This window comes from Dendropsophus ebraccatus, chromosome 1 (assembly GCF_027789765.1).
Source record: "Dendropsophus ebraccatus isolate aDenEbr1 chromosome 1, aDenEbr1.pat, whole genome shotgun sequence".
Lineage (NCBI taxonomy): Eukaryota > Metazoa > Chordata > Amphibia > Anura > Hylidae > Dendropsophus > Dendropsophus ebraccatus.
Window position 1 is genome coordinate 75103694 of NC_091454.1, and position 17905 is coordinate 75121598.

General features: G+C 41.7%; 1 protein-coding gene across 1 annotated transcript in view; it reads right to left on the reverse strand.

Moving 5' to 3' along the window:
* The window catches only part of GNPTAB (N-acetylglucosamine-1-phosphate transferase subunits alpha and beta), a 76067-nt gene that overhangs the window by 15629 nt on the left and 42533 nt on the right, over window positions 1-17905 (reverse strand). The window contains exons 9-16 of the mRNA XM_069973425.1: window positions 15294-15473; window positions 14146-14316; window positions 11253-11376; window positions 10924-11121; window positions 8461-9407; window positions 7518-7717; window positions 1907-2126; window positions 257-370 (exon numbers count right to left, since the gene is read on the reverse strand). Coding sequence (XP_069829526.1) covers window positions 257-370; window positions 1907-2126; window positions 7518-7717; window positions 8461-9407; window positions 10924-11121; window positions 11253-11376; window positions 14146-14316; window positions 15294-15473 — 2154 coding nt within the window. The remainder of the gene's footprint in view (window positions 1-256; window positions 371-1906; window positions 2127-7517; window positions 7718-8460; window positions 9408-10923; window positions 11122-11252; window positions 11377-14145; window positions 14317-15293; window positions 15474-17905) is intronic.

The window sequence follows — 17905 nt, forward strand, 5'->3', positions numbered from 1 at the left end:
TTGTAGCCACTTTTTAATCCTGAACAATCAATCCCTTAACTTTCAACTTTTAAATGCAATTGCAAAGGAGGACCTGTTGGTGACATGTCTATTTTAGAAAATACTTGGGAAATAACCATGGGAAATGCTAGTCCTTAAACCAGAGCTCCGCTAAAAACCTAACATAGCTTTATAATTGTTTGTGGTTGATTATACTGACAATAATTTTAGGTCTGCACTGTGAACACACTTCTAAAAACAAACAAAAAATGTTTACCAAATTAGGATCATAATACGACTCTTGTGTTGCTGGAGCAATAGAATCCAAGGTGCTGTTCAACTGGAGTGCTTTGGAGCAGTTAATGAGCATATGTTCTAAGCCAGTCAGGTCCTAAAACACACAATTCGACAGTTTTTGTGAAATGTTTTAATAAATTAGTTACTTTACTATATAGAAACTATGAGGGGCATTTACTATGGAGTCTAAAATGTGTGACTTTTTCTGCAAAGTATTTGTCTGTTATAAACCCAGCTGAATAGGGCTTAGTTAACAAAATATTCATATATTTGTGGGGGAAAAATAATCACAAAAAAAGTTGCACACAAATTCACCTGGTACTGCACCAGTATTTGCGACTTTTAAAAAAAAAAAGATATACATAGAACTTAGACCAAAAATGGGCGGAAAAAACAATTATTCACATATAAATAGGCACAAAGCCCTTGATAAACTTCCCCAATGTTCCAGTAATGCCCTAGATATTTATTTAAATGTCATAGCCAAACAAAGTTGGCTGCATTTATAAATAAAAGGTTAAGTGCAAAATGTGGTGAACATCTTATAAAGCTAGTAATCCCATTCCCAGTGCACCAACCCACCTAATTTACATATTAAAGGGATATTCAGTGGTAGTTACACTAATATAGTTATATTTGTAGGGCTTGTCAAGTTAAATACTTGCCTCCTTCTCCTGATATGCTGCTCGTTCTCTCCCATTGTTGACAGCTCGTTGTCTTGGTTACTGACCACCACTCTGCAATAACAGCAGTGGTCTGATTGGTGTATATATAGCTATAATGTACATAAAGTTTATATACTGTATAATTTATTGAATATGTATACTATATCTATATCTATATCTATATATATATATATATATATATATATACACACACCAGACAATGGTTTTTAGTGTAGGACGGTGGTCAGTAACCTAGACAACGAGCTGTCAACAATGGGAGGAAAAAAACGGACATAACAGGAGAAGGAGACAAGTCCGCCAAATGAATGTATTTGCAAAAATATTTAACTTGACAAGGCCTACATATATAACTATGTAAGCTAAAATGGGAATACCCCTTTAAACTGAACATTTAATGAAAATGGCACTGAGGATGAAGGTAAGAAAACCACCTTCATACAAAGCGTCCCCTGTCCTATGGAAACATAAAAGCAGGTTAGAATCTACTAGCCTTTCCCTTTAAGAAAAGTCAAGATATAACAAAAGTCAAATAGATTTGCAAGCAGTTACTAGTGGCAGTAAATAAAATATACAGGAAAGTTCAGTGTGGAAATGTCAAGTGTCAGTGATATTGTGTTGTTTTATAGTTCTGGCTGTAGAGCAAAGAGTCTATAAATTCTGACTCTGGAGTCAAGTGACAGTAATACGGTGCTATGTTTCGGACCCTGGTGCCAACTTTCAGTAAACCTCTGGCATCCGTTGTGTCACTGGCGTCCTATAGTATCTTCAGCTGCTAGTGAGGCATGTTTGGAGGGCCCAGAATTGACACGTGGCTTCTCAACCACTTGCTGGGGAACACCACTTATAAGAAAGGACACAATACTTGATGTATACAGCGCTGTATAACCACAACAAGCCTTGTACTGCCGCACTCTACCATCCCATTAACAGATATGAAAAAATACCTGTAAACTTAAAGGTAGTTGGTGGATTCTTGTAGCCAGTGTCCGTATTTCACGATCGGACAAAACCCCTGATTCATCAGTGTCTACTTCATGGAAAATCTGGGAGATGTTTAGTGGTTGTATAGCACTCATTAGATAATAGAAAAAGGAAAAAGCAAACTGCATATCTTCTGAATGTCGCACTTTATGGGCAGATGTTTTGTCAAACTCTGCTGGATACCTGCAAAGGTAAAGAAAAACATATCACAGCATAAAAGCAATGTTTTCAAACGTCATAATGTATCCTCAAAGCATTATCAGACCCTGCACTAAGCATAAGGTGTAATGCAGCTTTAACTGAGCTTTCCTTTAAAGTACAAAGCTACTGCGCAGCTCGTATAGTATACCAGCTGCGGCTACAGCAGGGAAATAGATGTTTTATTACGCTGCGCGAGGCTGAGTGAGGCAGCAACTAGTCGTCTGGGCAGGGAGCCGACTGTGACTAGTCATGGCTCTCTGCCTGTCAGCACACAGTATGGGGATGATTGACAGAGAGACCTGTTAGTGTCACATCTGCTCTTTCCTACTCTTGCCAACTGTTCCTGCTTCTAACACATCAACTTTGAGAACTGACTGGTCCCTTGCTGCCTAACATACCCGACCCCTTGACAAATATTATCGTAACAAGATAATAAATGTTATTCACGTCACCTCTCTTTAGACTTCATTCACGCGTCCATAGTGCAGCCCACGGACCCACAACCTGCACTACGAATGTAGTATACATACGGCGAATACAGTAGTAAAAAGAGCACGTGCACTCACCGCGAGGAAGTACACATAGCTGAGAGGAAGTTCTAGTGAAGCACAAAACGTGCGTCACTGTGACTGCAGTGCCATGCTCCCTCTCAATGCGGCTTTTATCTTGTATTATGGACAAGACTAAATAAAGAAGATTTAAGCAAGTCAGTAAATGCACATACTGTTTTTACTACTGTATTTACTGCTTATTGGACTTTAATGCACGTTAGCACCACCGTTCAGTGTTTATCGTGTTCTGTGCTGTGTTGCTAGATAGGTTATGCTCTATACGTAGTGCCGTGTCTTTTCACTTTGCTGGACTTGAATGTGCATCAGTAGTGCTCCGTGCTTCACTTAAAGGGGTTATCCAGCGCTACAAAAACATGGCCACTTTCTTCCAGAGACAGCCCCACTCTTGTTTCCAGCTTGGGCAGGGTGAATGGAGCCTAATTGCAAACTGCACCTGAATTGGAGACAAGAGTCGTGTTGTCTCTGAAAGAAAGTGGCCATGTTTTTGGAGCACTGGAAAACCCCTTTAACCCCATGCCTCTAAAGCCTGTTTTGGCCTTAATGACCAGGCTCATTTTTCAAAATCTGACCTGTCTCACTTTATGCGCTTATAGCTCAGTGATGCTTTAACGTATGCTAGCGATTTTGAGATAGTTTTTTCGTCACATATGACACTTAATATTAGTGGCAAAATTTGGTCACTACTTGGTGTGTTTTTTGTGAAAAACATTAAAATATCATGAAAAATTTAAAAATTTTGCATTTTATGAACTTCTGAAATTCTCTGCTTCTAAAAAAGGAAGTCATAGCACATAAATTAGTTACTAAATCACATTACCAATATGTCCTCTTTATTCTGGCATAATTTGAGAAACATTTTACTTTTTTAGGGTGTTACGGGGCTTAGAAATTTATTAGCAAATTATCACATTTTGTGAAAGTTTCCAAAACTGATTTTTTTTAGGGACCAGTTCTTTTTTTAAATGGATTTAGAAGGCTTGTATACTGGAAACCCCCATAAGTGACCCCATTTTGGAAACTAGACACCTTAAAGAATTAATCTAGGGGTATAATGAGCATTTTAACCCTACAGGGGCTGGAGGAAAGTATTCACAATTAGGCCGTAAAAAAATCGAAAATTTAAATTTTCAAATAATATATACGTTTAGATTAAAGTTTCTCATTTTCAAAAGGAACATGAGAAAAAAAAGCATGCCAAAATTTGTAACGCAGGTTCTCCTGAATACAACGGTACCCCATATGTGGGCGTAAACCACTGTATGGGCACACAGCGAAGTTTCTGAGTGCCAGGTGCGTTTGCAATGCCCCTGTGTCCGCAGAATAGAATCCCTCCAAAAGTCACCCCATTTTGGAAAGTACACCAATCAAAGAATTCATCTTGGATTGTGGTGACCATTTTGACCCCACAGGTATTAGAGGAAAGTATTTAAAATTAGACAGTAAAAATGAAAAACTTGAATTTTTCCAATAATATGTTCGTTTAGTTTGAAATTTCTCAATTTCACGAGGAAGAAGAGAAAAAAAGTACCCCAAAACTTGTAACGCAGGTTCTCCTGAGTAGAATGGTACCCCATATGTGGGCATAAACCACTGTATGGGCACACAGCCGGGCTCAGAAAAAAAGGAGCGCCAATTAGCTTTTTTAATGCAGATTTTGCTGAAGAAGTTTCCGAGCACCGGGTGCGTGCGTTTGCAGCGCCCCTGTAGTGTCCGCAGAAGAGAAACCCCCCAAAAGTCACCCCATTTTGGAAAGTACACCCCTCAAAGAATTCATCTTGGGGTGTGGTGACCATTTTGACCCCACAGGTATTAGAGGAAAGTATTTAAAATTAGAAAGTAAAAATGAAAAACTTGAATTTTTCCAATAATATGTTCGTTTAGTTTGAAATTTCTCAATTTCACAAGGAACATGAGAGAATCCGCACCCCAAAATTTGTAACGCAGGTTCTCCTGAATACAACGGTACCCCATATGTGGGCATAAACCACTATATGGGCACACAGGAGGGCTCAGAATGAAGGGAGCGCCAATTAGCATTTTCAGTTCAGATTTTGCTGAAGTAGTTTCTGAGCGCCAGGTGCGTTTGCAGTGCCCCTGTAGTGTCAGCAGAATAGAACCCCCCAAAAGTCACCCCATTTAGGAAAGTACACCCCTCAAAGAACTCATCTTGGGGTGCAGTGAGCGGTTTGACCCGACAGGTATTAGAGGAAAGTATTCAAAATAAGACAGTAAAAATGAAAAACTCGAATTTTTCCAATAATATGTTCGTTTAATTTAAAATTTCTTAATTTCACGAGGAATGGGAGAAAAAAAAAATACCCCAAAATTTGTAACGCAGGTTCTCCTGAGTACAACGGTACCCCATATGTGGGCATAAACCACTGTATGGGCACACAGCGGGGCTCAGAAGGAAGGGAGCGCCAATTTGCTGGAGCAAAACCGCAGCTAGTAATAGTTATTAGAATAGCGCAGTTACTGAAAAACAATAAAAAATTAGATTACAGGTAATGTGGGGTGGTCACGGGCAACCTGGTGTGGTTATGGGCAACCTGGGGTGGTTACAGACAATCTGGGGTGGTAACGGGCAACGTGGGGTGGTAACGGGTAACGTGGGGTGGTTACGGATAAACTGAAGTGCTTATAGGTAATCTGGGATGGGTACCTGTAATCTGGGGTCGTTACAGGCAATCTGGCGTGGTTACGGGCAATCTGGAGAGGGTCACTGGCAATTTGGGGTGGTTAGAGGCAACGTGCGGTGGTCGGAGGCAACGTGGTCGGAGGCAACGTGTGATTAGGGGCAACATGGGGTGGTTACAGACAATCTGCGGTGGTTACGGGCAACATGGGGTGGTTACAGACAATCTGGGGTGGTTACGGATAAACTGAAGTGCTTATAGGTAATCAGGGGTGGGTACATGTAATTTTGGGTGGTTACGGCAATCTGGTGTGGTTACGGGCAATCTGGAGGGGGTCACTGGCAACGTGTGTGAGTTAGAGGCAACGTGCAGTGGTTAGACGCAACGTGCGGTGGTTATAGGCAACGTGCAGTGGTTATGGGCAACGTGCGGTGGTTACGGGCAATGTGTGGTGGTTATAGGCAACGTGCGGTGGTTATAGGCAACGTGCGGTGGTTATGGGCAATGTGTGGTGGTTATGGGCAACGTGCGGTGGTTATGGGCAACGTGCGGTGGTTATGGGCAACGTGCGGTGGTTATGGGCAATGTGTGGTGGTTATAGGCAACTTGCGGTGGTTAAAGGCAACGTGCGATGGTTAGAGGCAACGTGTGGTGGTTATGGGCAAAGTGTGGTGGTTATGGGCAACGTGCGGTGGTTATGGGCAACGTGCGGTGGTTATGGGCAACGTGCGGTGGTTATGGGCAACTTGCGGTGGTTATGGGCAACGTGGGGTGGTTATGGGCAACGTGCGGTGGTTATGGGCAACGTGCGGTGGTTATGGGCAACGTGTGGTGGTTATGGGCAACGTGCGGTGATTACGTGCAATCTGGCGTGATTACGGGCAACCTGGGGCGAATACAGGCAACCTGCGGTGGTTACCGGCAACCTGGGGCGGATATGGGCAACCTTCGGTGGTTACGGGTAATCTGGGGGGGGTTAGGGGTAATTTGGGAGTAAACTGCAATTATTACTATAATAAAAAGTGTGTGTTTTATTTTTTTTGTATGTTTTTCACTTTTTGTACTTTATACATTCATTTTCACTGTATTACTATGATTACTGTGATATTTTCTATCACAGTAATCATAGTTCAGTGACAGAGACCAAATTGGTCTCTGTCACTTTAAATTTTCCGAGATAACTGATTCTGGAGCGCATGCGCACTTCAGAATCAGCCTGGACGCCGAGGAGGACGGACCTCCCTGGATCAGGTAATGTATATGGGGAAGGGGGGTGACTGGGGGGGTGGGGGGCGACACACTGACACTTTTTATCCCCTGTCACCAATGATTTATGGTGACAGGGGATAAAAAGTGCATCTTTGCACTGGGAACAGGCGATCAGCGGTATATAGTATATACCGCCGATCGCCTGCTCCGGGACCACACGGGGGGGGTCCCCGATCACTGCCCCATGCTCTCCGCTACCTCCGGTGGCGGAGAGCATGGGGCTTTGATCATTTATTCATTTCCATCCCTGGTAGTGGCGGTGGGGGGAGGCAACGTTCTGCAGCCTCCCCCGCCGCCCGATTGGCGGGAGGCCATGACTCTCCCCATAGACGCTGCGGTCGCATTGACCGCGGCTTTTATGGGGTTAACTGCCCAGGGGGAGCGCGGCTCCCCTCCAGGCAGAGGCAGCGGGAGGATGCTGTGTGACACAGCCTCCTCCCGCTGCCCGATCACCGTTAGGGACAGCGTGGGGAGGCAGGGAAGCCATGACGTTTGGGGAACGTCATGTTGCGGGAACTACCTGCTTTACATGACGTTTCCCAAACGTCATTTTGCTGCAAAGGGTTAAGATACAATATTTTCAACATACAATGGTCATCCTGGAACCAATTAATATTGTTACTTGAGGGGCCACTGTATATCTATATGGAGCATAAAAGATTTTCATTTCTACAGCTACAATTATCTTTAGCTTATCTATAAAAATGGTGCGCATCTACACATGATGTACAATATTATTATAAGACTTTTACCAGTGCCCACAAAGCATTTACCATATAAGAGGGGTGTATGGGCTCTTTGATCCCTGTAATACTTGGCATACTGACCACAGCATTACTAGCTTATAGACCCAGCTCTCATTCAAAGCCAGCCACCTGGTGATAAAGTATACTCACAAATCCTGCAGATCCTGCATAACGATACGGTCAATCATGTGCGGCATGTGAGCTGGAACTTTCCGAGAGGCAAAGCCAAATTTACTATTAAGGAGCTTGTTTACATAGCGTAAGGAATCGGCAAACGTGTCTTGAAGCTTCCTGCCTACTTGCTTGCCATCAGTGATGTAAGAAAGCTCACGCCGCAATGCATCACTCTCCTGCAAAACAACACAATGATGATGTGAAGCTTATTTCATCACAAAACGGGAATATCAGGTTGTTGGATCGATTGTCAGCAAATTCATCTGTACTGCAGTATCATTTTATATAAATAAGCAATTTTAAGTAAAATGCTAAAATTCAACAGGTAAAAGTACAGCTACACTACACCTAAATAATTATGATTTTTGAATATGCATTATGAGGAAGACCACCAATTGGCATAATCTTATCACCTATGATCACAAGCTGGCCTATAGAAATGGATATGGGTGGGTTCACATTGCATTTTTCCACATAATGGTGCATAAGATAAGCACCACAAGGCTATGTTAATAATGTTCAAATGTTCATGATTTATGGCCGTTATTATAAAACAAACGTTATTTCACCTAAAAAGAAGCCGTGGGAATATAGGGTACATATAAGAGTATGTATGCAATGGCAGTTTCTGATGTAACCTTTCCACAAACAAAAAAAAAAACAGGTAAAATGAACAGATGATGAAAACTAGATCTGGTTCTCTTTTAATCCAACATCTAGAACTATTTGGCAATATCTGATGGAGACACAGTTTACTGCCCTTTACTGGGTACACGGAAGGCCAGCTTTAGATGCAGAACATGTAGGGGCTATATGTCACATATTATAGAATACAATACAATTACAATTATTTCTGTCCATGTGACATCCATGCCATATGGGTGTTGAAACGGTAATAAGGCAAAATGTAGATACTCACATCCAACAGGTCTTTAAAGTACTTTTTTCTTTCCCATGGCAGGAATCCTTCATAATTTGGCATATATTGTAGTTTTCTCCCTGGGACGACACTGTCCTCTCTACTTCTTGTCAGAGTACCTAAGTAACCTGCACCTTTCAGTAGTCTGGAATCTTGCCCTCCAATCCCATTTGTTTTGGATTCACCTTTCACAAGAGGTTTATTATTTTCCTGCTCTGATACTTTTGAGTGAAGTGTTGCTTTCTGATGATTTACATTATTTTCTGATATGGTTTTGTCTATGGGTAAAGTTTCTTGTCCAATTGGCTTTTGCACATTTAAATCTATTGCATATGAAATGTTGGTAAGAAAGGGTCGAAGCAGAGCTGCTTTTGATAGATTGTATCCCTTCAATGTGATATCACCATTGCTAAGCTGAAGGTCAAGATTATGAAGAGCCATCTGGACGTTGTCAGGAAGGGCGGATGCATTCACATATGGGATATGAACATGTAAATTGTGAGATTTGCCTGATTTCTTCTTCTTAAACTTTGGAAACCGCTCCTCTTCTGGGATGTCCTCAAAAAGCATTTCTGCTTCTGGTGTTGGAGTAGTAACTACTCCATCTTTCTGCTCCTCTGCAGGTCTTGTATTGTTGCGCTTTTGGTCTTCTGACGTATCAACATCTATGAAAATCTGCATTTTGAGTTCCTTGTCATTTTGACTATGAAATGTAATATTTAAATTAACTACAGTGGCATTCATTGCAGGATACAGAATGAGGTGGACAGTTTTCCACTTGTTAGCAATAGAGGCATGACGAACAATTGGGTTATCACTATAGACTCCATCCACTGCTTTCTTAGCTATATTAGCAAAGCTGAAGTATGGCAAATATTCCCCTTTTGGAACCACGTAACGGGTTTGATTCAGGAGCAAGTTTAACTTATATAACTCTCCAAAATGATCTGGAAAGATGGAAAAGTATGTATAGTAATTACAGAACTGTCACAAACACTAGAATAAGGTTAAAGTGTCACTGTCATTTAAAAAAATATTTTAGCATCCAGACTGGTACCGAACGCTGTGCTATGGCACTTTCTTGTTTTTGTATGCATTTAACCCCTTAGTGCTGCAGCTAGTTTGGGCTTTAATGACCAAGCTAATTTTTTTTTTAAATCTGACCTGTCTCACTTTATGGAGTTATAGCGCCGTGATGCATTAATGTATGTAAGCGATAAAGAGACAGTTTTTTCGTGACATATTGCACTTTATATTAGGGGCAAAATTTGGTCTTTATCGCTCCAGGTAGTTGCAGTAGGAGATCAGCTGTCATGCTGACAGCTGATCTCCTACGCTGCTCCTGCCCCCGTACTATTTATTCTGCCCCCGCCGTGAAAAGCTGGGGACAGGATAAAGCCCAGTAGTGACCGCTGTAAAAAGCAGATACGGTGGTTACTAAGGGGTTAAGTCACTGCAGCATGCAAACTGCATTGTGTGAACATAAGTGTTGGAGTGGACAGATTTTTTTTTTTTTGCTTTTTGTGTTATATGTGTGTGGGGGGCCTACCTCATTTTGGCTTGCACTGCACCATTATTCTGTGGGTGTTTTAAACAAAGATTAGTCGGATCCTTCACGCCCAGTTTGTAGGCTTAATATAAGCCCAAGAGAGACCATTGTTAGTGTGGGAACCGTCAATCTGAGGTTCACCCTAACGTGGTGAGATGGTACACTCTGTTTGATCAAATGGTTTGCTAAGAACCGCATTTTTAAAAAACTTTAGAACAAGTTTTTATTGTGTGTATACTGGAGGGAGTAAGGGCCCTATTCCACCGGACAATTATCGTTCAGATTATCGTTAAATCGTTTGAATCTAAACGATAATCGTTCGGTTGAAATGCAGTTAACGATTAACGACCGAACGAGAAATCGTTGATAGCTTTATAAGACCTGGACCTATTTTTATCGTTGCTCGTTCGCAAAACGTTTGCAAATCGTTCGCATTGAATAAGACATCGTTCGGTCGTTCGCAATAGATACGAACGCAATAGCGAATAAATAGCAAAGAAAAAAACGATCGCAATTATGATCATAAGTAACGATTATCGTTCCATGGAAATGAGTGAACGTTTTCAGGTCTTTTGCAATAGCGGTTGTTTGAGATCGTTAATCGTTAACGATTATGCAAACGATAATCGTCTGGTGGAATAGGGCCCTTGGTGCGGTAAGCCCTGGCACTTGCAGGTTGCTGTTGCACTTTTTGTCTGTTTTAGCCACTGCAGAGTGCAAACTGCAGAGTGTGAACATAGGTGTTGGAGAGCTGACCATTTTTCTGTCTCTCTGACATGTCGAAAGTTTTTTTTTTTTAAATGACAGTGACACTTTTTAAACATAACAGGTTCTTGACTGCTAGGCAAAGGCTTACAAGATGAAAGTTTTACATAGATTCAAGAGAACATTGACTCCATATCTGAATGCCATACCTTGCCCACAATCTCCTGCATCAAATCCGCAACTGAGCACATTGCATGCTTGGTCACAAAACTTATCAGCAAGCCATGAATTGGCACAACCCTGGTTACAGTAAGATATACCACTTATTCCAATTCCAGACTGCCAAGCTTGTCCATGAAGACCTCCACCAGCATTTACAGGTGCAAACCGACCAGCTGCATTGTTTCCTGCAGAGGAGCAAAAGAAGAAAAGGTCTCTATAACAAGTTGCTGAATAAAAACCTAGTAAAGTAAATACCCAATATTTCTTTTCACTATAAATAAAATAATGCGCTTAATATAAAAATAAGTAATCTCACCAAGACAATCACCACCATCCCAGTCACAAGCAGAATTATTACATGCTTTGTCACAATAACCATCCTTGATCCAGGATCCTGGACATCCCTCTGCACAGTTGGGAACAGGCCAAGTTAAATAAACCTTAAAAACAATAAAAAAATATAGGTATTTGAGAAGAAATTTAGTCAGATAAGCCACAATTCGTAAGCTTATATTCTGACCATTTCATATCTTACTGTATAAAGGATTTCTTGGAGGTCTCTATCCTCAAAAATGCATGTTATTGTTAGTGGACCGTGCCTCATATCCCTGTCTACATCAGTGCTGTAGGCTCTGCCCCTCTGTGACATCATTGGTGTCTAAGCCCCGCCCCCTCTGAAACGTCATTGGCATGAACAGACCTAGAGACCTAGTCCCCGGGCCTATTTGTTGATAACGTCACAGAAGGGATGGGGCCTACGGCGGCAATGAAGGCGAGGAACGGCGCATGGCGGCCTGAAGCCCCACCCATATGGCACTTTCCACTAACAATAACATGCACTTTTGAGGGGAGAGACCACCAAGAAATCCTTTATACAGTAAGATATGAAATATCCAGAATATAAGCTTAAGAAGGATGCTGAGAAATCCTCATATGGAAAAGGGGGTGACAATATCACTTTAAATTAATAATCTTTAGAATTTAGAATTTTACTGGTGAAAGCATGCACAGCTATGTTCACATTTACGCCGTGAATTCTGTTGGTTTTGATGGGAAAAAGAGTACTGCATGTAGCATTATCTCTCCTCAGGGCTGCGTCTGCCATGATGCAAGATCTAACCTCAGACAGCAGATGCTCCTGCCCCTGAGCGGGTGGCAACGTCTCCTCTCATTTAAGTTTTCCGGACAAAAGATACTGATCGGTTGGGTGCAGACACCTGGCACCCCGCTGATAGCCTGTTCAGCATCTGCAATACACAGTGAATGGGGATCTGTTCACTGTGTTGCAGTGGCCACACATACCTGTAGCTCAGCTCCTATTCAAATAAATGGCAGCTGTGCTGCAGTAACCAGGTGCAGCTGCTACACAGTGACAGAGACTACTGCTTATAGACCCATTTACCACCATGCAGTGTGGGCACCATACAGCTGATCAGCGGGGGTGCCAGGGGCTGCCGATCAGTAACTGATGATCTATCCTTTGAATATCCCATCGGTATCTTTAGCCTGCAAAACCTTCCACACTGTGTGCACTGTGGCAGCAGCACCTTGGTTCTTGTGTGCGGCTTGGCAAGATGGTCACTGCCATATGTGCCCACCCTCTCTTCTCGCTGCCACCGCTGAAGCTGCTCAGATCCTTGTCAACCGTACAGACTAGAGCAAAGCTCTAGTCTCTCCCCTTCCTTTACTGAGCATGCTGTGTGATTGTCTTCCTCCTAGTACCAGCTCATAAGGCAGAGATTTGGTAAATCCTAACTGAGATTTTATTATTAGTTACTTGTAGGGACAAGGAAGAATGGCAGTGACGTCAGGCGAGTTCCTCTAAACACAGTTTACAACCTGACAGCTCCCATCAGCCATTCAATGGGTTTAACCCTCTGCAGACTTTATTTTTATTACTGTGAAAATGAATGAATAATGTTATTTTGTGGGGCATATGTGTGGCATGATGAATTTTGGTGGCTTCTATGTATCACTATCAGTAAAGGTCCATTTACACAGAAAGATTATCTGACAGATTATCTGCCAAAGATTTGAAGCCAAAGCCAGAAACAGACTATAAACAGATCCATTCCTGGTTTTGGCTTCAAATCTTTGGCAGATAATCTTTCTGTGTAAATGGACCCTAACGCATGATGTGTCGAGCACTGATGTTTGGGGGCACCGTATGTTCCACAGTTACAATCAGAGAGCACATTTATTAAAGCAGCCTTAATTTTTATGTTTTTACTGAGCATGCTAATGCATAGAGAGTATTGCTTAGCTTTTTTAAAATTCTTTATTATTTATAATTTTGCATTAAAAAAAAGAAGAGGACACTTAGAAAATTTCCAAATACAATTTTTCACAAAGATTTAACCTATTAACATATATCATATAAGTTTACAATATCTACATATCAATAATGACATTTTGTCAGAACGTAAATACTCATATCCAATCCCCTCTTCCCTCCAAACTCCCTCCCTCCAGGCCAGGGGAGAGGATTGCCTAGCTTAACAATTTAAAGGGGTACTCCAGCAGGGGGGGGGGGTACTTTTTTGCTAGGATCGGGGAGGAGGTGGCCGAGAGAAAAGACGTCCACTCACCTTCCCCGTTCCAGCGGCGGGTCCCCCATCGCGGCGCTCCGGTGCCCGGTTCCTGGCCGCTTCCGGGTGTCTGACGCGGGCCCGAGACGATACGTCTGAGGTCCGCTCAGCCACTCAGTGACAGAGGCGGGATCTGAGCGAACTTGAAACGGATCCCACCTCCTTAACTGAGTGGCTGAGCGGACCTGAGACGTCGCGTCTCGGGCCCGCGTCAGACACCCGGAAGCGGCCGGGAACCGGAGCGCCGCGATGCGGGACTCGCCTCTGGAACCGGGGAGGTGAGTGGACGTCTTTTCCCTCGGCCACCTTTTCCCCGGTCCCAGCAAAAAAGTGCCCCCGTTGGAGTACCCCTTTAATACAAAAGACTTCTACCTTAGAGGTGACAAAGTCGCTTAAATATTTGAAAGCTGAGCTGTAATTGGTTGCTATGGACAATCAAGAATATTTTTACTTTAAGACTGATGAATCTTCCCCAAAGTATATAAATTGCTAGTAAGTAGTTATGAATGCTGATATAGCATATAGCTTTATATATTTATATATATATATACATACATACATACACACAGTATATACATCTATGTATATATTGACCATTTAATTACCTTGCCAGTTGCTTACCTTTTGACCCTTTGAATGGCTATAGAAGTCGTCAGGCCAGACATGTGTTCCAAACATAACATCATCATTCATGTATATAAATTTTTGGGAAAGTCCTGGTATTCTATGAATGTGGCTTTCAATAGCAGGAGAACTAAATGTGGGTAAATGGCTAGTGTTTAAAAAGATTTCCTGTACAAAAATAAAGAAAATCGTCAATATGTCTTTCATGGTATCCATGAAAGATAAGTTAAAAAGGTATCTGTAATGCCCCCATCTCTTTGAACAATATGGTTTCCATTACTTTGATATGAGCAGTCTGTACTTAGGATGTGCCATCAGTATCAGACTGGTGGAGATCCAACACTAAACTGACCAAATGGGCTACACTGCTCAGGCAGGTACCCATAGACATAAGTATTTTGACTGAAAGATATATATATTTTTTTCTTTGCAATCCTCCTTAATCATTCATTCTCTGTTGAGTGTGCTTGTTTTTTTCTATGGGTGAAAGGGACAAGGGGGGGGGGATGGGAGAGATAAACCAATTTGATAATACATGTCTATCAGGGAGTCAGAAGAATTATTGGAATATCTGTGGACTGAACAGTTGTCAAGCAGCTATCTAAGGTGTATGATCATGAAAAAAGAATCAAGCATCTAAAGATTCTAGCCTCAGCCAGACCAATCCTAAAAATTTTTAACACTTAACATCTTAAAAGCTCTCTGCCAATACTGGGAATCAAAATCACACTGTCAGCAGTTATCTACTGTGTAAAAAGGTGTAAGATCGGTGTGTTGCGAGTGGTTTCAGAATAGCAGTCCAGCTCTGGTTTATATTACGTATAAAGTGTTGAACTAAGCATGACAGTCTGTTCGGCACTCAGGCCAAAACCATAAATAAGGCTTAATAATTTGTAGAGGTCGGAGTCAGGAATTTATAGGCCTCACTTCTGTCACCACCAAGGTCTCACTTCTGTCACCACACTGTGTTCAACAAGTATGATAGATGCTTCCAAACCCCATGACAGCATTACAACATTGACTAGTTTCTCAAATATATATATTCCATCCACAATCTTTACAGATTCTGTAATAATTGCAGAATGGAATCACTTCTAAACAAGAGAGAATGAGAAGGCAGCAAATAGAAACAAGGCAAATCTTACTTGATGAGTTACAATGGTGACACGAGGATTATCAAGGTTCAGCCAGGATGGGATTTGGCCATTTGTCACAATGAAAACGTGACGAACCCAAGGAGCATGTTTCTCAATAGATCTCAGAGAGTACCGTAATTCTTCATTATCCTCAAAGCGACTAGCTGAAATGTCCTCATCCTGCTTCAGCTTTACAAATAAAGTAGAAGGCTGTGTTAACCCATGATTTGTTATACATTTTTGCTATTTTGTAGACCGCATACGTGAACAATACAGGTTGAAAAGCACATACTTAAAGGGAACCTGTCACCCCCCGTGCCGGGGTGACAGGCTCCCGACCCCCCGTTAGAGCCCCATATACTTACCTAATCCCGCCGGGTCCCGCTTCTGGAGGTGGTCGGGTGACGGAGATCTCAGCCGCTGCAGCCCGGCGCGCGCGCTGAGAGATGAGTCCAACACCTATAGAGAATGACAGGAGAGTCCAGCGCTCCGTCATTCTCTATGAGCGTTGGACTCATCTCTCAGCGCGCGCGCCGGGCTGCAGCGGCTGAGATCTCCGTCACCCGACCACCTCCAGAAGCGGGACCCGGCGGGATTAGGTAAGTATATGGGGCTCTAACGGGGGGTCGGGAGCCTGTCACCCCGGCACGGGGGGTGACAGGTTCCCTTTAAGTCTCCCATTTATTAACAATAATTGTTTACCTATCACTAAGAGTAAGTAGTGGTTAGCACTGTAGACTTGCAGCGCTGGGGTCCTGTGTTTAAATCTGCAAAGAGTTTGTATGTTCTCTCTGAGTTTGAGTGGGTTTCCTCCGACACCCAAAACATACAGACAGGTCAATATAGATTGTGAGCCCTAATGGGGGCAGAAACTAACATTGACAAACTATGTAAAGTGCTGCGGGACCAGTTGGAGCTATACAAACAAAAGCAGTAATAGTCTAGGTAGATGTAAAATGAAACAGACATATCTAAGAAGAACCCACTATTACACTGCAGGCATGTCATAATTAAGCTCAGTTAACCATTATGATTAAAGTCTAAAGACATTCAAACTATTCTGCTAAAGACATAGGCTAAAAGAGAATTATTAGAGGAAGATTATACAGAAAAACTAAATTAGAGACATGTGAACCATCTATTCACAAGTAAGTTCTGGGAAAATGGGCTGGTTACCAAGGTTCTGCACCCACAGTACCTAAAAAGGAGGTAAACAACCTCTGCAAGTTAAATATATCTAGACTATGGGCTCCTGTGCTTTAGTGACATGCTAAGTAAATATCAACAAGACTTAAACATTTATCTCATGATAAAGATATTTGCCTTTGACATTATTTAAAGGACACAGACATGTCATTCCCAAGTCTATCTAGATACCTTTTCACTCTCTCAGTCATTATGTCAGGTAACAGTCATCTCATGGATAGTCTTACACATATACTTATCCAGCACACAAAGAGTGTAAATTATAATAAGTCAAATGTCAATGTAGTTAAATAAGAATCAAAGCACTGATGCCAACAATACCATATGTGAAATGCCAAGTGTCAAAGAGAAGCTCTTACACCTCAGTCATGAGAATTATTGGGTATTTATTTTATTGATGCCCATTTTTTTTTTAATAGAAAGGTGGCCACCCGTCCAACCTAGGAGTTTTAAAAACAGCAGGAGTTACAGAGACCCATAAATGAGAGGCCCTTAAGTAGACCAGAACTTTCAGATAACATTAAAGGATAGGCTGCCTTGTCTGTACAAGAGGAGTAGCACAATTTCTGGATATATGAGAAATAGTACTTTTATTTATATTTCACCTTTCCATCTCAGGCTCTATTTTACATTTTTAGTTGTCCCTGAGCTAATGGGAAGGCTGGTTCTATGATGTCTCTCACAAACAAAGAGTGGACCCTGGGCTGTCTAAACTGAGAATCAAACACTCAGGTAAGATATAACATTTCAGGCATCTAGCCTTTGTCATACTTCATCCACACTCTTATTCTTAGACTTCAATCGGAAACATGAAACATAGGACCTTGGTGAGCTCATCTGTCTTTTTTTTTTTTTTTTTCATTATTAATACTGAATGACAAGTTTAGAGGGAGGAGGCAAAAGGTGGAAAAAGAGGCATTTTTTTCCTCTGATAAAATACAAAAAAACAACCTGCAATGCCACCATTATTATTTTGTTTTATGACAAATTTTGAATATGTATAGTTTTCTACCTATTTATAGTTGTATACTATTAATTACAACAGGGAAAACAGAAAAGGGAGTGGAAAGGTATCCCCTTTAGCTGGATTCATAACAATAAGCTATGGCAGCACAACATTTAAAGGGAATTTATCACATGGATTTTTTTTTTTACTGACCAGTGCCAGGTACTGAAACATGTTCTTATTTTCCAATCAGTTTCTATTTTCTGACTGGAATTTATTTTATTTTTGTACATTATTATGGGGGGCAGGTATCTTGCCTGAGCTATTTTAAACAGCATTTAGAGAGATGCTTTACACCAAGCCAGAATAGAAACATTACCAAAAATTATTTAAAAACACTTTGAGGCTGGGTTCACACGCTGTAACTGTGCGGCTGTATTTTTTATGCGGCTGTAAATGTGCGGATGAA